The 21,662-nt window shown below is 38.7% G+C and overlaps 2 protein-coding genes across 4 annotated transcripts in view; one reads left to right on the top strand and one right to left on the bottom strand.

Annotated features, from left to right (window-relative positions):
• The window catches only part of c8h2orf76 (chromosome 8 C2orf76 homolog), a 331,828-nt gene that overhangs the window by 202,567 nt on the left and 107,599 nt on the right, over positions 1 to 21,662 (bottom strand). The gene's annotated exons all lie outside the window — the stretch shown is intronic.
• The window catches only part of vps13d (vacuolar protein sorting 13 homolog D), a 187,744-nt gene that overhangs the window by 140,903 nt on the left and 25,179 nt on the right, over positions 1 to 21,662 (top strand). For 2 of the 3 annotated variants that reach the window (XM_028807954.2, XM_028807955.2), the window contains 2 exons: positions 2,558 to 2,690; positions 3,222 to 3,417. In XM_028807954.2, the coding sequence (XP_028663787.2) occupies positions 2,558 to 2,690; positions 3,222 to 3,417 (329 nt within the window). Of the gene's footprint in view, positions 1 to 2,557; positions 2,691 to 3,221; positions 3,418 to 4,190; positions 4,327 to 21,662 lie in introns of those variants that run through there. The other variant, XM_051930739.1, reaches the window with a different exon arrangement.

The raw sequence follows: 21,662 nt of genomic DNA, 5'->3' as shown, positions 1-21,662 counted from the left end.
AGGGCAACTCACCAGGGAGGTTGGAGTAAGATGGAGAGTTTAGATGCTATCTGTTATTTGCTTTGGAACCTTTTTAGTTCCGTTACTGAGATCCAAAAGCTAGTAGCGATACCGAAACCTAATTTAGAATCCTGGGTTTAAAGTTTCGTATTAAGCCAAGTCTTCATCAAGGCTACACATTCTCCCTATGTCTGCATGCTCCGGATGTTAGTTTTCCTCCAGCATCCTCAAAAGATGTGCATATTAGTTTAATTTTCAATCCTAAATTTGCCCTGGATAAGTTGTGGGTACATGTGCGATTGGGTCCTGTAATAGACTGGCATGTTATTAAAGGTTGTTTTCTGCTTTGCTTTTGATGTTGTCTGGATAGGCTATATCCCACTATAACCCTGAACACGACTGAGGAGTTGTGAGAATGTTACGTTATGCTATTGGATAAATTTGACATGAAAACCCATGCTCTTCAGTGCCAGTTAAGCTGTCCTAATACAGTGCATTCTTCATTTGCAAAGGAGTTGCAGAATAAAATACCAGCAGCCATTCAAGGAAGCTGAAGCCTCTTGTTAGATGATTTCTCATTCGGCATGTGGAGCAACATGCTGAGTCGAATTAATGGGATGATAATCAGACACGCCACCATAGCTATGTGGGGGGCTTCAGGGTTGGTCGACTAATCAGGCATTTCACACAGACAGCACAGTGGGGAACTTTTGACAAGTTAAGTGGCCCTGCTAATGGCTTCAAGAGAGGTTGGGGAGAGCTAATGAGTTGAGGGCCTGAGAATGTGAAGACACACCATGTGTTTTAAATGTTGGTCACTGAAGACAGTTATCCCTGCCTGCCTTGTGAGAGATCTCCCGCTTTCACTGAGCTTTGTAAAAGAAATTGAGATATTGCATGCTAACTTAATAACCATAGAACATAGAATAGAAAAGTGCAGTTGTTAAATCAGTCATGCTGGATTTCTCTCTCTCTAGTGATCCAGAATGGACTATTTTACAGCAGGAAATAGTGTTTTTTGACCTTGCATGTACCACTGAAAGGACACGACACAAAATTTCCGTTGCCATTTGCACATGTGATATCTGGCATCATTGTTGATTTTTCTGGAAAGTGTAATATAAGTATTTCTTTCTTTTTTGTCTTTCTTGCACGTATATGTTCTTGTTCTGTATAATGTCTGATTCTCAGTTCTGTGGGTGACTAATGTTTTTCTTGGCACCTTGGAATAGTTGAATCTTTTGGCTGATAGCTTGTGGATATTGGTAACATTAAATAGTGCAAAAATGTTTAAGGTTATTTCTATTCTGAAAAAGAAAGAAGACAGTGTTTCGGTTGTATAACCTTCATCAGAAGTGTGAATACTATACATTAAATAATATTTTCCTTTATTGTGAAAACTCTGCAAAGACATTTACTACTTCAACAAATTAGCATGCATAGATGTATACTCTTTTTAAATGTAGCTGTACTGCCATTTGCGCGACAAAAATTGTATAAATGAGGAAGCCCATCCATTAATATTGTATTCCTTCTCAGAGGTCCAGAGAGTAAGAACATAAGAAATTTTACAAATGAGAGAAGACCTTTCAGTCCTTCAGGTTTAATTGTTCAGCTAATACCTAAGCTGTCCCAATATCTTTTCCAGGTACTTCTTTAGTACTAGGGTGTTGTACCGTGTTAGCCATAATGAATGTAGAGAAAAGCCAAGCAAAATGACACCTTTTATTGGCTAACTAAAAAGATTACAATTGGCAAGCTTTCGAGGCAACTCAGGCCCCTTCTTCAGGCAAGATGTACTTCTTGAAAGTTTTCAAGGTTTCAGCTTCAGCTACCTGTCTCAGTAGTTTGTTCCAGATTCCCTGGCATCAGTTCTTAATGCTCTTCCCCTTCATTCCCACTGGTGTCCTCAAGTGCATGATTCACCATTAAGTTGAAAGAATTCTGCGGGATCTGCATCATCAATGCCTTTGACAATTTTGAAGACTTATATTGGGTCTTCATGCTGTCTCCTCTGCTTGAGACTAAACAGGTTTATTATTCTTGCCCTGTCAGAGTAGGACATGCACGTTCGTTGCTCTCCTATACACATTTGTATAGCAGTTATGTCATTTTTTTGTAACGTAGTGACCAGACCTGTACACAATATTACAGATGTAGTCTTATTATTCTAAATATTATTCTAAATAAGAATAAATGGTAAAATAAATATCCAAAAGAAATGTGGTTAAGGTGCCATATGTAAAAGTATGAACATGCACAGTGTTTGCCTCAAAATCATCTAAATGATATGTTGTTTGGAAAAGATGCTGCACTGTGCATTAATACCTGCAAAAAGGAAAGTGACAGGATCACCTAAAGAAAGCCCAGCTCATCTTTGTAGGTGGACAGTTCTGTAACTATATTATGTACCTTTGGGAAACACTTCTACGCCCAACTTAAATATTGCCAAACTTTGGCCATAATTGCAACTACACATAATTTCAGATTTGTTTCTTCTTAAATGTATTTTTCTTTTAAATAATAGACTGTTTTGCTGTGTTTTTGTCAATTTCAGTTTGCTGGTACCCTTTCTGATGGTTTGGGGAAAACCATGGACAACAGGCACCAGACAGAAAGAGAGTATATTCGTTACCACGGAGCCACCAGTGGGGAGCACCTAATAGCTGGGATTCATGGACTTGCTCACGGTAAATCATTAAAAAAATAGACTCTGGTATGCTTGTATTATCCTTTCTGCCCCAGATTAAATTAATTCAAAACAGACAACCTTTTTGACAAAATGCCTCTCTGGTTCCAGTTAAAAAAAAAAAAAAAAGCAACCTACAACAGTGGTGACTAAGTAACTTTTTAATTGAAGATTTGGTGTTACAATTGAGCCCAATATACAAGAATGTCAAGGTTTTGCCTTTTACCAGAAGTGTTTCTAAGGTCCAATGACAATCACTAGGCATGCTATGCATATAATAACGTTTAACCAAATGTTTAGCTTTTTATTTTCATTGCAAGTACCATCTTCAGTTTTTCTTTGTAATGTAACTTTTACTTATTAACCTGTCAATTTTACTTTGTCTTTAAATCTGTCTTTTTCTCTTTCTCACAAAGAAGGAAATGCAATGCAATTTTATAAATTAGTATTTGAATCTAAATATTTCTAGTGCTGTGTTTTATGTACTTGCCAAAATGTATATTTTGCTCTTTTTTTTTGGTTTTGCCTACAGGAATCCTTGGTGGTCTGACCAGTGTGATCACTTCCACAGTGGAAGGAGTCAAAACTGAAGGTGGGGTTAGCGGATTCTTCTCCGGATTGGGCAAGGGGCTAGTTGGTACAGTCACCAAGCCTGTTGCTGGTGCTCTGGATTTTGCTTCAGAAACTGCCCAAACTGTCAGAGAAATGGCAACCCTCAGCAGTCAAAGGTGAGTGTTTTGATACAAACACATGTGATTATGCACATTTTTGAAATTTTAAAAATGCCACTATACTCTTTATACATGTACTTAAATATAAATTACCATTAACGGCATACTGCACGATAACGTGCAGTGAATACACTTGACTTGAGCATTCCTAGTTTTCAGACTCTTGCTCCGTCTCTGTTTAGCATTCGTTTGCTCAGAGGTTGATGCGCTTGCTGCTTCCTGAGCAACTCTTCTTTACTCCACCCTAGTGGCACGCTGCTTCTCTTCTTTCGTTGGCATCTTTTCACATTAAAACTGATTAAGTTAGTTTTTGTGTTGCAATTACTTGGTACGTTTTCTTTAATTTTTCACTTAAGCTGGCACTTAAGTCTTCCATCTGCCTCAAGAATGATTAGTGAAGGTGGTGGGAAATGAGAACGGCGCCCATACGCATGTGCCACACGGCCGCCCTACTGCGCGGTGCCGAGAGTTGATTCTACAATCAAATCGAATAGTAGACATCACGTAGTATATGTGTACCAAATTTCAAGTCAATAGGTGAAACAGTTTGCGAGCTACAGGTGATTTAAAATCCTGGACAGACAAACGAACAGCCACGGTAGCGTATTATATGAGAAGATGAGGGATTTATTTTTCTTATTTATACATTTATTCTGTGAATCTGCTTAATCCAGTGCAGTACTGTGGAAACCTAGAGTGTATAGTGGAAGCAACAAGAAACAGCCCTGTACTGGATACCAGGCCCTAGTAAAAGCACATTTTTTTTACAGAGAGCCACTTTCACTCAGCTGATTTATAGTCATCTGGTGAACCTACTAGACTGTTTTGGACAAGCCTGGATTAAGACCCCCACAGACCCCTGGTTGACCATACTGATAAACATGCAGCATGCGGACACCAAGTAGTTTAATGCTGTGCGGTTTTTACCAGACTTGCATTTGGTGCGCATAGACTTGTGCATGGACATTGTCTCATCAAGCTGGGGAACTCAATTTGTTATTTTGGCACACAGAGACTCTTATCAAATGGAGGGATAGTTATCTCCTTTGCTCATTGTCAGAGCACGGAGACTCAGTTATTTTATCATGCCGGGATGGGGCTTGTTTCCTTAAAAGGCCCCATGCCATCACAAGCCTCAGAATGCTCTAATGGTAGATCCACCCCTGGCTCTGAACTACAAATGGAAACACTGATAGACATTGGAGACACATTCATGTTCCACAAAGAAGGCAGTCCTGCCAGAAGTAAAACCCCAGGTTTCTTTTTCAGTTTTTAACCAAGAATTTAACTCTGTTGTTTATTTGTAGCTCTCCATCTTGCATTTTTTCCAAATTAGAATTACTGGATCTGTTGTGAAATGTATCACTGTAGACTATATTTTATCCTAAATGAAACATTATAAAATTCTGCTGGATATATTTGCCTTACCTTTGTCACAGTGCAATTGAGCAGAAATAAAGAGTGGTCCCAACAGCCCCCAGTGTAGATCACATTACACTGCTTTATGGAGTTTTTGTTAACTCCATGTTGTCATTGTCCATACACTGCCATTGTTTTTGCCACCAACCATACTGATTTAAAAATAAATATATAAATATAATGAAATCTGTGCCACTTTATTGGAATGCAGAATGCAATCAGTATGCACTGTTTTGTGCATTCCTTTTAGCATATTGGGAATCTCCCGTTAGCAGTGTATAAAGCTTAATTATTAATATGTCTGAGTTACAGTGACCTTTCATAATATACTTTATGTGCTGACACAAAGATTATTAGCCATTAGAACATTTCTGATGAACTGAAAATGTTAAAATTAAATGTGGATAATGGATTCACCTAAAGCGAACTTCAAAACTAAATTCCCATGCACTGTCAAAAATATCGAGTTGTAGTAAACAGAGTGAAATAAATAACATCAATTAACTTTAAGGAAGTTGTTGAATATAGTAATCGAGGCAGTCATTTTATTTATGTATTTTTTTTTTTTTTTTAATAAATTGCAATATGCAATGTCACCTGCATCTGTAGGTTACACTGAACATTTCAGTGATCGTTTCAAAAGAGTGTTAGCTATAGAGTTGTCTAAGACAGGCAGACATTTTACATTTCCAGCCATATTACTGGTAATGATTTAAGTTTTTAGAAGTTTGCTGGCTGCTCTTAAGATTTTGGGCATTCTTTACTGCTGCTGTATTGATGTTTTTAATGCGTTAGAAATTTAAAAGTTCTAATTAAGCTGAAACACAACGTTTATTGTTCAAGGCAAGAAGGACTCCACCTGGTTGCAGTTTGTTGTGATATTATATATTTATTTATGGCAGAAGGTTATTGGAACAGAAAGGATCCTGAAATATGTAGAATTTGACACTAGACTTGAGTAATGATGTTCATTGATTTACAATGCAGCTTAAAATTTAATTAGCTTTTACAAATGCATGTTCATGGAAAGTTACAATGATATGAAACGTAAACCCCTGAATCGTTTTCTGACATTGCTTTTTACAGGTCAGCATTGCTTTTACAACATTTATAATTAATGCTGCCTTGCAGTTAGGAGACCTGGGTTCACTTCCCGGGTCCTCCCTGTGTGGAGTTTGCATGTTCTTCCCTTGTCTGCATGAATTTCCTCCGGGTACTCCGGTTTCCTCCCACAGTCCAAAGACATGCATGTTAGGTGCACTGGCGATTCTAAATTGGCCCTAGTGTGTGCTTGGTGTGTGGGTATGTGTGTGTGTGTGTGCATGCCCTGCAGTGGGTTGGCACCCTGCCCAGGGTTTGTTTCCTTCCATGCGCCCTGTGTTGGCTGGGATTGGCTCCAGCGGACCCCCGTGACCCTGTAGTTAGGATGTAGCAGGTTGGATAATGGATGGATGGATGATGTTTTCCTGTTATTTCTTTCTGAATTGATTTATATGGCCTTCCCGATATTTGTTGTTCATATTATTTTGGTGGTGTTTGCAAATTGCACAGCATGTTCTGAATGTAAATTAGAAAGAGTAACAATCCCACAACAGATCCCTGAAGGTTTCTTTTGTTGACCTCACCCCATGTGGAGCATTCTTCTCTTATCAGTATTTTTTGTTTCCTGTCCATTAAATAACTTGCAATCCAATTTTGTAAATTACCGCCAACGGCTTCTAGCTTCACAATTGATCTTTAGAAACCATACCTCAGCTTTTTTGAGCTCTGTGTAAACTTTGTTGGAAGCTTTGTTTTATCTTACTAATCTAGTTGCCTGTTTAAAAAACCTTTTTGCAAGTAATTGTCTTGTTTATTTCTGACAACAGTTTTCTTCATATCACATGAGATATACTGTAAGTAAAGATAATTGATATATATTTCCTGGGATACATTTTGTCTTTCCTCTTATGTAGGGAAGCAACATTTGAAACTTTTCAGTCATAATGTACTTCTTACATCTAATAAGATTTTTAAAATTAGTTTAGTAATGGTTTAGGAATTAAAATATGGCATTTCTTTAATCAGTATCATACCAATAAAATTAGCTTATTCTTTTATTTTTAAAAGGCTTTAAAATAGAGTTCATTTTCACTCTTTCCTGAATCACTTCCACTTGTTTCTTTTCTCTGTACACTTATGGATGAAAAATGTATTTAGTTCATATGCTGTTTCCTGTTTATTGTCAATAAGTATGCTTATCTCCTAAGCACGCAAATATATTTTCTCTCAGCTCTGCACTTATCACCCTGTTCCTGTTGGAATATGCCCATATCCTCCTAGTTATTTATAAAATAGTCATTTCAAACTTGCATATTCCACATTTGTTGGCCATACCTAGTAATAAAAAATAAGTATATACACGTGGAACCAAATAAAAGGATGCAGTAAACAGATAATTTGATAAAACTGTGATGCCGCACATAGTATTCAGTTTATCCCTAGATTATTCAGTACAGGCTTGTGATTTGCAGGTCTGTCCTGGCAGCATTGGACACGAGACAGAAATCAAACAACAACACACAAGTTAGACATGTGAGAGGAAAATCAGGAGTACCTGGAGAAAAATTCATGCAAACACGTTTTGGGGAAGCAAGCCCTGCACATCTTGTGCCTAGGTGGGATTTGAACTGTGCACTCTGGACCCTTGATAAAAAAAAATGCACCTTAATGAAAGGATGAGAATCTGTGTGCATTTGTGTATCTTGTGTGTCCATCTAGGACTATGTCTCTGTTATATACTATTCGGTATGGGATTTCTAGAAACAGTGCTATGGTTTGTGATGCACCATCTGTTAGAATGAAAAATGTAGTTTATTATATTACTACATGCATTACAAAAGCCATTCCAATTAATGATGAACTGTAAATTGTTATAATGCTAAATATGCTGAGGTCTTTGTTGTTTATTTGAAACCATTTTAGATGGGTAGCACAGCTGGTAAGAACATAATAGGTTTGACAGACAAGAACGGATCATTCAGTCAGTCAAATTTGCTTGTTTCACTGATAACTAATTTCTTCCACTATCTTAACCAGATACTTCATAAAAGTTGCCAAGATCTCTTTTTATTCAATATGACTATGTAGTTCTTTCCAGATTACAACCATTTTTACAATGCAACCTAACATTTCACGTGCTATTTTAATTGCTTCTGCAGATTTGTTAGACAAAGAGAATACTGTGTCAAGACACAGTGTAAGACAGTGTCTCCCAGCTTGTATTTATACTATAATTAATTTTAATTTTGCCTACATTACACTGTGATTCCCCTGTTTGTAATCAATGGTTTTTCTATTGTTATTAGGAGATACTGAGGAGTTAGAACAATGTTTCCAGTTTTCTATATAGTGATTGTAGTAAAGTGTTAAAGTTATGGTTGAATTGTAGGAAGCCTTTTCAGAAATAAATCTCCTGCTCCATTAGTTTTAAGATATTTTTGTGCCAGGAGACATCTTTTCTTTTCTTTGCCTCTGTCCTAAAGTAACACCCAGCAACTTCAATAGGTTTATGCCTATCCCCAGTGCAGCACTCATTCATGCCTGAGGGGAACCAAGGCCTTTCAGTTTGTATTGGCAAGGCCCGAAGGACTGTAAAACCTGCTTTACCCCTATGCTTTAGAAAGTAAACTTTCTGTGTAATTCTTCAAAAGTATGTTGTATCTCAAAATACTAAACTTGTGCTTTGTTAATATTATGTTTTGATAACTTGTTTTAAATCTAGTACTGTAAACCAGGAAAGAATAAGCAAAATTACGTGCTTATTCAAGCAGTTCAGATTTAAGAGAAAAAGAAATCCTGAGGCTAATATAGTGAAGTCTTTCTTTCTTTCTTTCTTTCTTTCTTTCTTTCTTTCTTTCTTTCTTTCTTTCTTTCTTTCTTTCTTTCTTTCTTTCTTTCTTTCTTTCTTGAGGGCTGTAAGTTTTACCATTTTAGAATAATTACACTTTTTAATGTTCATTTTCTTTGTTTCAATTGAGCATAATCAATTCAATTTAACAAAATTACTAGACTTAGCCTGAGATCCTCCTATGCTACATAGCATATTGGACAACAAGCATCCTTCAGCCTTTCTAGCACTCTTTGGCAAAGGTCTCAGCTTCGTTACAGCTGATGTTCAGCACCTTCAGATCTCGTATGAACATTCTTTTCCGCGTGTTCAGTAGGCATCCTCTCGGTTGTTTGGCGTTGGGTGGTACCCATGTCATTGCTGACATCGGAATCCGATCGTTAACAAAAATAAAGAAGTATTAAACTGAGGTAGGAATGTGAAACTAATGGTAGACCTTTAGCACGAGGCATTTTAATCTTCATGTAATAAACGCTGTTTTACTGAGTGTCTGCTAGAACAGAGGTGGTCAGACTTGATTGGTGGATCACTTGTTGTTACTTCCTTTTTATTTACATTTTAATTATTTAATTAGGTTTCCTTACAATGTATACATTGCAGATCACATACACATTACTATGTCCTATTGAGAGCAGGTTACTCTTAGCTTTTGCTAATTTAGGACTTTAACTGGATTGTATATTTTCAATATAGGATAATTTTTTCCTGACTTTATTTGCATTGTTTAATGTAATACTAAATACTGTTAAAAAATCAGGCATAATCCAAAAAAAAAAAAAACCCACAGGGGCTCCAGGGAGCACACATTTTAATGTCCGGATTGGAATTCAGTGAAGGAAAGCAAGAGAAGTAGTAGACGTCTCGTGAGATGTATGGCATTGGTGTCAGTGGTAAGTTACAAAACTGGTTTTTGTTACAAGGGAAAAAGAGTACAAATTGGGTTAATGTGAAATGGATCTGCTACAAAGCTGCCATGCTATATATTGTAGCAGGTGACATTTACAAAGCGTGTGACTTAAATATTTGAAAACATTTAACAGTGACTAATTAAAAATTTACTAACCAAACAAGTTTGATGGACTTAATGGCACGTCGTCTGTTTAAATGAAGATTTTATGTTAAAGAAAAACATTTCATGTTGTGTACTTACTTTTTCGCACTTCTGTTAGAAGAATGGCAGCTCAAGGCATCCTGGCTCAAAAGCCCTATTTAAATTGACTTTGAGTGGATAATCACTCTAAATACAGCAGTCTGTGCCCATTTTAATTGAAACTCTCAGAATTACTCCTAGGAATTGTGCTAAAATTCTGACTTGGGTAAGAATTTGTGCTATCCCAGAGTAGGACAATGAGAAATAATTATGATGCATCCTACATCCACTCCCACTGAGGAGTAGGAGTTCACGTTTGGGTGTGAATAACGTCACAATTTTATGGCATCCTGAGCCACAAATGTCACTCATGTAGAGGTTTCCTTGGAAATAATGATGAGGCGTTGTAGTTTTCTGATACTAACTCTAAGGCTGCACTACAAAGATAATAAAAGTAATGACATTCAGAAGGACATGATTACATTCAAGTAAAAGATTCATGCCACTGTCATGAAGTACTCTAGAGTCATGCGTTGAACTGGGTCACTCCATAACGACATTAAGAATGATGGGACAGACCAAGACACCCACCAAATAAGAGTAAGCTCCATAACAGGCATGTTTATTTAACAGTAAATGATTCATAGCCAAACTTTCTGCTGTTTAGGCCAAACAGATGGCACCTCATAAAATAAATTACTGAAACACGCTACAGCTATTGTTGTGCTGTTTCTGTAGCTGTGTTCACTCTTCTAGTGTTCCCAATCTTCTTCCATAGTTGCATGCTTTGCCTCTCTCTGTGCCCCCCCCCAAACACTTTATCTTTTGCTATTTATTCAGCGCTCTAGGAGTCCTTGCGTGCCTTCTTTAACCATCCCGGACTTATAAAGTGTAATTTGAATGTTCAAGGATTTTGTGGAATACAAAGCTTAGGGTACTTGTGTGACATTTCACTGTCAATCACCCATCCATCATTGTCTGTCTTCAGTACAGTTTACATTCATGACCACCTGAATGTTAATACTGTGATTTCATTTGTGATTGACATATGCATGTTCATACACACTTTGGACAATGGCCTTTATGTCCATGCCATCAATCACAACAAAAACTCCAGGAGAACCACTGATTTTCAAAAAGGCAGCCTGCTTTAGCATTGCCTTACGTGACATGGCGGGGAAATGTGTGAATCTGCACATTACCTCACACATTGTAAGGGTGTTCAAGGTTGTAAAATTCGAGAAACTGTTGGTTGTAACTTGCCTAAATCATTGCTATTGCATAGCTGCATTTTCTGCATGTCTAAAAACCATAACATTACCAACACTTTCATTTCGGTTGAATGCATATGGCTTCTCTGCGTAGATGTAGCAGTCATGTGATGTACAGGATTTGCTGCAAATACTATTTCATCTCTTTCAGATCGATTTTTTTTTATTAGTTCATTATTGTCCAGCGTTCCCATAGGATTCTGCCTTTCCAGGGATGCACATACTGATCTCTGCCTGAACACCATCTTCTGGAAGCTCCTAGCGAGTTAGGACATCTCACAAGCTCTCCTAAATCCTGGTGAAATTAGAAATAGTTTCCTAAATTAGGAAAATTGATACAATGCTTTTATACCTCATGATATAGCAAGGTCCTGGGGATTGTGCCACTTCAAATAAATAAATATGCGCTCAGGCTTATGCAGTGACTCCAGGGTGTGAATGAGTGTGCATTCATGTTCAGGTGGATGCAGTCAAGCCGACTGCTTAATTAGCACATTGGAGGCTAAAATATGCACCGGAAACCGAGGGGAGAACAGAACATGAAAAGAACTGCGAGTGACAGGGCAATATCGGTTGGCTGAGCTAGTGTGAGGGAGAAGAGTCAGAGCGGTTGGAAGCCCATGGAGGAGCCTTTAATCAGCGCTCCAGGGGTGGATTATCCCCCGCTGAATATATATAGAGGAGTGGGGTATGATGGTGGTGGTGCCTTCTTTGGGATCCTCAAGATGCTCAGAGAATGTAATAGAAGATGGAGGATACAGCTGGCTCAGAGCATTTTTGGCAGTTGGGATAAGAATTGGAAGTGGGGACCATAGCTTCTGACATCTCTGCCAGCTGCAAGACTGTTGTGGTGAGCTGGGGAGACGATGGAAGAAGCCACGCTGGGCTCAGAAGGAGAGAGAGAGGGGGCAGAAAGTAGGCAATGACTTCATGGCTTTAGTCCAGTTTTACTGTTTAATGAATTCTTGGATTTTAACTCCCAGACAGACGCTGGTTTTATAGATTATTTATTAATTGGATGAAGCATTGCACTTTGGACACTTTCTTGTTTGGTTTGTAAAAAAGCACTGCTCATCTGCAGTTTTGAATGGACGGATCGGAGTTCAAGCTGCCAGGGACCATGGAACTAACCTGGACTGCCACACACCTACTTCTAAGAGACGTGGTGGTATACTGTATTAATCCCAGAGGGGAAATTCTCTTTTTCGCTTACCCCAACTTACTTGGAGATTTAGGGGTGGAGCACGGGGTCAGTGATCTGTACAGAGCCCCTGGAGCAGTTGCAGGTTAAGGGCCTTGCTCAAGGGCCCAACGGATTAGCATTCCTTCTGGCACTGCCAGGATTCAAAGCAGTAACCTTCGAGTTACCAGCCCAAATCATTTAGCCACAGAGCCACCACTCCATGTGTAGGACCAAATTTGCATCATTCTGAGACTTTGTTCCGAGTTAGGACCATTTTTGTACTCTGAGATGCTTGATAAACACAGGCCTGACCTGGGATGAGGGAGAAAGCTTGGTTGATCATGGATTCTGTCTTATGGTCAGGTGATCATAGCAGCCCTGCCCATGAGTTCAAACGGAGGTCAGGCAGAAGGGTGTCTCCCACTTGGCTGAGCACAGTGAGAAAAGAATAATTTTTCGATGGGTGCAGCACTCAGAAAATGGTCATTTCTCAAAGGAAAGGTGCAAGTTTGGTCGTCTGTGAAGAGAGAATATTTTTTTTTTTTTGGAGTTGCAGATTTCTCCCATTTCTGTCAGACGTGTGTGCTTTACCTGCCTCGTGCATGAATAGATAAACTGTTCCAACTTGCCTTGGGTTACATTCTCCCATTGCAGGGTTGTCTTAAAGTTCAATGCAAATCAAAAGCTGCAAACAGGAAATAAACAAGTAAATGAGAAACAGACTGCAGTCGGTGGAAATGAGAGCATCAGGAGGATTATGGGATTGTCCATACTCATGCTGTGGCCTTTTGCCCTCCAAATGAACTCTCCAGTCACTCAGCACTCCCCCTTCCCCAAAGTACTAGGCTGTTATCCAAAGCCAGCTCAATTACAGACCTGGAACAAAGCACACAGGCTCCTGGGGCTCATCTTGTCTCCTTTCTATGTGTTTTTTGCCTAAATTTTGGTCCTTGGGTTTCACCGTTGTGATACCTCGTTTAATCTGCCACCCCATTAATTCCTGGGCATGACTGTACACGGTATGCATGCTTCTCTGTGGGTAGCTGCAACTCCTGAAGGCATTTTTTTTTTTATTCACTATAAATTCCTTTTTAGCATTGAGCAGTTTAAAATGTGCCATGTTTGTCAGCCTTTACTGCTCTGTCGTGTATTTTTTTTTTCTTTTCTGCCACATTTGATTCCAAAGATGCTTTGATGCGGCATTTGAGGATTATCTCATTATGCTGGAATTACTTGATCAGTAATTCTGAGTGGAAAATAAAGACAAAACAACATATCTTGTTGTCAGCTTCTAAGGTTGTCACTAAAGACTTTGGCAAAAAAGATCCTTTTCATCAGACGGAGCTGTTTTTGTGCGGCCGTTCTGTTTGAATGAAAGGGCTTTAAGAAGGTGAGCTCAGTTCTCCCCCGCCTTCAGCAATTCACCACAAGGAAGAGCGAAAGGCTGTTTGTTTGCTTCAATTGACTGTTGTCTGGACCAGCGCCAGCCCCGGAGGTTGACCTGGAGTTGAACCGTGCCTGCTGAGGGAGAGGAAGAGGGCGGAAACCAGAAACTGGCAAACACAAGCTAAACTGGAAGTCTTAGTCTATTACCAGTAGGGCAATAAAGACCTTGAAACTGAGATGCTTCCTTGTTTTAAAGGCACCTGAAATTTGAGAAAAATATCTCTTCACAGGAAAGAAATTATAGAAGTGCCTTTGTTGGCAGTTTAAAAGATAAGAATCATTTGCCCGATCCCCCAAGGGTTGATTCTATTTTATTTTTTCCCCATATTCTTTATTTCTTGAGTCTTCACAGCATCCATTAAGTCTCCTGCTTATTTGTAGTTCTGCTGGATTTGCCATTTGTAGCACACAGCAGTAAGACTGTCAGAATTCACCCGCCCGTTTTAGCTCTAGTCTGACGTGGCTGCTGCCATTTCAAGATAATATTTGAGATCACTTTCAGTCATCTGGACCATTTCTTTTGTAGTAAAAACACCTAAGAACTATATAATCACTGAGCAAACTTTTAGGAAGACCTGCACACCTGCTTGCCCATTCAGTTATCTCATTAGTCCAATCATGTGGCAGCAGTGCAATGTATAAAATCATGCCAATACAAGTCAGGAGCTTCAGTGAATCTTCCCATCAAACACCAGACATCTGTTTACTTTGCTGACTCACCACTGGGTACGTCTGCATACAGCTTTACACCATCATTAAGTCTGCTGATGACACAGTGGTGGTGGGTCTCATCAGCAGGGTATAAGTCAAATAACAGAATGGAGATGCAACGATTGGCACCATCATTAAGTCTGCTGACGACACGGTGGTGGCGGGTCTCATCAGCGGGGTATGAGTCAGCTTACAGAATGGAGATGCAACGATTGGCAGACCATTGCAAGTGCAACAGTCTGCCTCTTAACGTGGATAAGGTGAATGATGGCTGGCCTCAGGAAATTCCATGTTGTCCATACCTCACTGCACATTCAAGGTTCTGTGGTGGAATTGGTCAAGAGCACTAAATTTCTTGGTGTGCACCTGCCAGCTGACCTTACTTGCTCAATTAACACCACCTCCATAGCCTAAAAAGACACAGCAGCATCTCCACTTCTTTCAGCGGCAGAGAAATGCAAGCCCACCTTAACCCCCAACCCCATCCTACTTTCTAACCTCAGTTCAGCAGGGGTGCCATAGAGAGTGTACTGGCCAGCTGCATCACCGTCGCTTTGGGCACTTCAGTGTCTCTGAACACAATCTCCTACAATGCATAGTTCACTCATCAGGAAAGATCATTGGGTCCTCTCTGCCCTCCATTAAAGACATCTTTATCAAGTGTTGCATCCGTAATGCCTATAGCATTGTGAAGGACCGCTACCATCCATCCCACTGTCTTTTTGTCGCATTTCCATCTGACAGAAGGTTCTGCAGTATCTGAACCAGTTCCTCCAGGTACTTCAACAGCTTCTACCCCTTGGCTGTCCGGACTCTGATCTCTGTGCCACCTACCATCAATCAGATCTAGTCCTAGTAGTTTAGTTATATGCAATGCATTTGTTAGTTTTGCTACTACCGTTGTTTTTTATTATTAGTAGTTGTTATTATTTATTTATGTATTTCAATTTATTACTATCTATTCATGTACCTATTATTTGTTTATCTATAGCAGGGATCCTCAATTGCTGTCCTGGGGGGCCACAGTGGCTGCAGGTTTTCCTTCCAACCAGTTTCCTAATTAGAAGACCGTCCTTGTTGATAATAAAACTTGGTATTTAACTATTTAGCTTGTTAGTTCTTTCACTAAGTAAGTTTGAATCTTGGTCTGGACCCCTTCAGAGTTCTCAGATATTAATAAAGTTGAATCAGCAGAATTCTTTCATGGCATTTTTTTACCTGCTTAATTCAAACCAGGATCATGGGGTTATTTGGGGCAGGAGCCTATCCCAGCCAGCACAGGGCACAAGGCAGGAACAATCAGTTAAGCAGAAATCTACCCGAGGACCCCCAGTGAACATAAATGGAATGTTCATTTGAGGTGGAAGCCAGGACAGAAGCCATCTACTATGTCTCAGAGTTAAATCAGAACTTTTTGACAATTCTTAAAAAATACTTGGATGAGATATTGGGACAGCGTTGCTATTAGCTTACCAAAAATTAGCTTGAAAGACTAAATGGTCTGTCTCATTTGTGAAAGATCATATATTGTTTAAAGACATATATTTTTCTTTCTCCATGAACCCTTAAATACTAATACTTTTAATACTTTTATCAAGTATCCTATAAAATCATGAGATTAAAACAAAAAGTAAAAATACAAGGTAAGTCATGTCTAATAAAAATGAATGAGCAATGTATGAAGTTTTAACTTGCTTGTTGTATCCCAAGCATCATTTGTCATGTATAATAATTAAGTGTCTTGTTGTCTACTCACATAAGAGATAACCTCTCCCCTGTCCAATTATATCATGGAAGACCGGTGACTTGCAACATGACCTTTTGCACACCGAAGTATTCCATTTGGCAAAAGCTCACAAAAGAATATTGACACATTATGGGGAGAATTTTACTAATCACTGGAATGTCGTGTGGATTAAGGTGGTCAAATATATGTCCTTAGACATTGAGAAAAGAGGGTAATTTCAGGCATTGATGATGTATTGAAGAACGGCAGACAAACTATCGCTGTAGACATTGGTTTAGAACTTGCTCTGATTTTAGTATTTTATAACAAAAAAACAAGTTTGTAACAAAACATTCTTGGTAATGCAAGAGCCCATCTCCACAGCACTGCTCTCAAGTCAGGAACTAAACCCAGAAGGGGTTAATCCTCACACAGGGAGAATTCAAAACTACCAGCCTTATGCGAGTGTCTTTTGGACGCAAGACACGTTGTTTTCCCTGTAACCCTTCAGATTTTGATGGAATTGATGAAAGTGATGTTTGTGTTAAACAGAAACATATTTGCTTTCAGATAGAAAATGAAAAGTCTCTACTTTTAATGTTTAAGTGTGTTTGCATATGTTTATATTACATGAAAGGCGCTGACTGCACATCTTCACATTCTGTGTCTGTATTGCTGTGATGCCCCGAAACTGCTTTAAAGTTATGACCTCACACTTCTAACAAAACGATACTCATTTACACCATGTCTGTTGCAGGCTTGTCTTCTACTACACAAAAACTTAAAATACAAAAGCATAAGTGTATTTCTGTATGTGTGTATATGTGTATACGAGGTGTGATCAAAAAGTATGGTGAATGTTGATGCAGAGCACCATCCAAGAGCAACGGCAAACGATTCAATGCTGGTTCTGACAGGTCCATCTTAGAGCTGAGTTTTGTGACAAGGTTCAACTTGTTTGTTACTGTCAGTCGTTTGTGAGCCACTGTTGAGTTCAAGTGTGTTTTTCAAGTTTGTCGTTAATAATGGATATCAAGCAACGCGTTAACGTGAAACTTTGTTTCAAATTGCAAAAAACTCAGGAAACCCATCAGATGTTAAAATCGGTTTATGGTGACATTGCACCGACAATTAAGACTGTTTGCAAGTGGTTTGATCGATTTCGTAATGGATCTGACGAGTAAAGATCAGGACGTCCTTCAACATCAATAACCGAGGAAAATGTTGAAATGGTTTCATTCTTCATTATGACAACACTCCTTGTCACACATCCCTTCTAGTACAACAACAATAACATTTATTTATACAGCACCTTTTCATACAAATATTGTAGCTCAAAGTGCTTTACCTGATGAAGAAAGAGAAAAAAGACAAAGTAAGAATTAAAATAAGAGAACACTAATTAACATAGAATAAAAGTAAGGTCCGTTGGCCAGGGAGGACAGAAAAAAAAAAAAAACTCTAGACGGCTGGAGAAAAAAAAATTAAATCTGCAGGGGTTCCGAGGTCACAAGACCACCCAGGCCCCTCTAGACATTCTACCTAACATAAATGATCAGTCCTCATTGTATTCAGGGTTTTCATGGAAGGACTTGATGATGATGGTCACATGGACTTCTGGCCTTTAATCCATCAATGTAGGGACATCATGGTGCTTTGATTAGGTGGTGGTGGCGACAATTTCTGTCGATTAAAAAATTACGCTGTGTCCGCATCCACCTTATTCGTTGGATCTGGCACCGTGCGACTTCTGGCTGTTCCCTAAATTGAAAATGACCATGAAAGGCAAACGATTTCAATCCACTGAGGACATCCAGGAAGCCACGACAGCCCTACTAAAGACACTCTCGAAAGAAAACTTCCAGAACTGCTTCGCAAAGTGGCAGGAGTGTTGGGATAAGTGCATTCGAAGTGGAAGAGAGTATTTTGGGGGTGACTAGTAGTTGTAAATCTTTTACTGCAATAAAGGTTTTTTTTTTTTTTTTTTTTTTTTTTTTTTAAAAACATTCACCGTATTTTTTGATCACACCTCGTGTGTATGTATATATACTGTGTGTGTATATACATATATATATATGTATATATATATATATATATAGGGCAGCAAAGTGGCATCATGTTTAGTGCTGTCAAAATGTTAAGATCTTAATTTTGGTAAGGACATTTTCAAAGCAGGTCCTGCGTATATCCATCACCATAATATCACAGATAGTACAAAAGATACAATTTTATTATTTTTTTCTGTTGTTTCTTAGAAATAACAGGTGGAGCATTGTTCACAGATGGTGGAAGTACTGTACCTAACATAACATTCTCAATCCCACTAAATCCAATTTAGGGTCAATGGGACTAAAATCTGTCTCAGCGCAGTTAACAAATTCATGCCTTTGCCAAGAAAGCAATTAGTATTATATGATTACACATTTCATAATTTATCTCTAATTATTTATTGACCCTCATTGCAGTAGACACACAAATTGCAGCTTTCATAACCTAGTTTTGGTGGAACAGGAATCCAAGCCATCTATTTTCATCTATATGCATTATTCTTGCATAACACATGCATGGTGCCGGTGCTTTCCATTCACATTATGTTCAGTATTAACCATGGTAATTTTTTTTTTTTAATTTGGATAATCTGGTAACTATTTTAGAAAATGTTTATCAGTTAAGCAGTTCCTATCAAATGGATGAATGAAAAGGACAGTATCATTATCAAATGTCACTCAGCAGTATTCAGTGGGAGAATATTAGGCCAAAATTAAATGCAGTCCAACATGTTAACTATGTTAAAATACTATATACAGGGGGTCCTCGGGTTACGACACAGTTCTGTTCCTACAACAGTAATGTAAGCCGAATTTTGGTGTAAGTTGAAACACACCCTAACCTAAGTCCTTAACTATCCTAACACATTTGCAAAATCATAATCTAGAACAGGGGTAGGCAACGTCGGTCCTGGAGTGCCACAGTATGTGCAGGTTTTTGTTCCAACCCAGTTCCTTAACGAGAACTCAATTATTGCTGATGAAGCACATATTGCTTAAGTGACATTTTAATGCTTCATTTTAGTGGTCTCGCTTGTTAAGGTTCTCCAACCTTAATTGCTTATTTCAATCTTAAACTGCTGCATTCAGTGTTTTAATTGCTCCTTATTAGCAATACGATGTAAAACAGGGGTAGGCAATGTCGGTCCTGGTGAGCTGCAGTGGCTACAGGTTTTCATTCAACCCAATTGCTTAATTAGAAACCAATCATTGCCAATCTCAGACCTTATTTAATTTTATGGCTTGTTAGTCTGTGTGATGTAAGGCTTTTATATCATAGATTTTTTTCCTTTCCAAGGATATCATCCAAATGATTTGAAGCCTAAAACAGATCATTTTCAGTCTGTCACATTTTTCTATTAAGTGTTTTATTAAATCAAACCGTGCATGATGAACACACACAGATGTAATTGGAAAAAAGTTAGCTGGAGAACTGCTGGCTGCTTTGTCTTTTACATCTTATTGCTAATATGGAGCAATTAAAACACTGAATGCAGCAGTTTAAGATTGAAATAAGCAATTAAGGTTGGAGAACCTTAACAAGCATGACCACTAAAATGAAGCATTAAAATGTCACTTAAGCAATATGTGCTTCATCAGCAATAATTGACTTCTCGTTAAGGAACTGGGTTGGAGCAAAAACCTGCACATACTGTGGCACTCCAGGACCGACGTTGCCTACCCCTGATCTAGAACATAAAAACACAACTAAGCCACAGGAAAAGGACATAAATATACTGTACTGTACACTGCAGTGTAGTAACATAAACAATGACAAAAATGTAGTGTAAAAAAAATTCCTTACCTTTATTCCTTCTGATCTCTTTACAATGTCTAATTTCACTTCCATCGTGATGGCTTTCCTCTTCTTTGAAGCAAACCATCTGGAAACTCTGACTTTCATTTAGGAGCCAAGATAAGGACAAAAAGTCGCCACACAAAGCAACACAAACGGAACACTTCCTCCACACGCAACCAAAGTAGTTCGCCAACTCCCTCACTCATATGCCACATTACTGCGTATTCTTCCGCCGTGCGCAACCAAATTAGTTTGCCCACGTAGTCTGTAAGTATGACGCTAACGGTGTAAGCTGAAACACTCACATCTCAATTTTTTTTTTAAGTTTTTATGGGAGTGAGTGTTGTAATCTCGAAACGTCGTATTTCGAGACATTGTAACCCGAGGACCACCTGTATATGCATATGGGCTATTTAATTCTGGTATGGTTTTATCACGTGATTATAAAAAAAATATATATATATACCAAATGAATGCTTGCTATCGCTATGGCATGCAATTTTAGTTTCACTTTAAAATGCAATACAAAAGTGCATTGCATTTTAATTCATGTCCATAGATCCCGTGTCATAACTAAAAGCAAAGTAGACATATTGCTGTTTGTTTAGTGACAGCGCCATCTGTATTGCATTTCGATTTGAGACCGTGCTTTAATTGTGCCAAAACTAAATGAGATCAAATGACCAATCAGCATCAGACTTTGAGGCAAGTGACGTCAACAGGTGGCAAAAGAACCATTCCAGTCACGAATGTGTTCTGCTTGGAAAGAAGGTAAACAAGGAGTTGATAAGGCGGGAGATCTGTTGTCTCATGGAATGGGTGGAAGCTGGTGATCTGAGTATTTCATTCTTTCAGGTGTGCCCCAGGGCTCTGTCCTGGTGCCCCTCCTTTTCATTATTTACCTGCTTCCCCTTGGCAATATATTTCATAAATATAACATTAGCTTCCACTGTTACGCTGATGACACCCAGTTCTATCTCACTAGCAAACCTACTGCTTCCTTTCCACCCTCCTCACTTATTGATTGCATAGCAGAAATCAAATCCTGGTTTTCTTCAAATTTTCTTAAATTAAATAGTAACACAACTGAGGTTCTCCTCATTGGTACAAAATCAACATTATCTAAAACTAGTCATTTTTCATTTGTTATTGATAATTCCTCTGTCTCCCCTTCCCCACAGGTGTCATCCTTTACAGTACTTTAACCTTTCAGTCCCACATCAATAACATCTTCCACCTGCGTAACATTAATTGTATTTGCCCCTCCCTCACTCCCCACACCACTGCTATCCTTGTTCATAGCCTTGTCACTTCTTGTCTGGATTATTGCAATTCCCTTTTCTTTAGTCTTTCTCACAAATTTCTTTATAAGTTTCAACTGGTCCAGAATTCAGCTGCCCGCATCATTACTATAACCCCCTCTATTCACCATATCACTCCCATTTTGCAGCAGCTTCATTGGCTTCCAGTTAAGTTCCGCATTCAATTCAAAATTCTTCTGTTAACTTTTAAGGCCATCCACAACCTTGACCCCCCATATCTGTCTGACCTCCTCCATGTTACCATTCCCTCCCGTACCCTTAAATCCTCTTCCTCCATCCACTTGACTGTCCCCTTCATCCATCTTACCACTATGGGGTGCAAAGCATTCAGTTGCTCTG

The sequence above is a fragment of the Erpetoichthys calabaricus genome, chromosome 8, assembly GCF_900747795.2.
Source record: "Erpetoichthys calabaricus chromosome 8, fErpCal1.3, whole genome shotgun sequence".
NCBI lineage: Eukaryota > Metazoa > Chordata > Cladistia > Polypteriformes > Polypteridae > Erpetoichthys > Erpetoichthys calabaricus.
The sequence above is the reverse complement of the archived record's forward strand: the minus strand, read 5'-3'. Positions and strand labels throughout refer to the sequence as shown.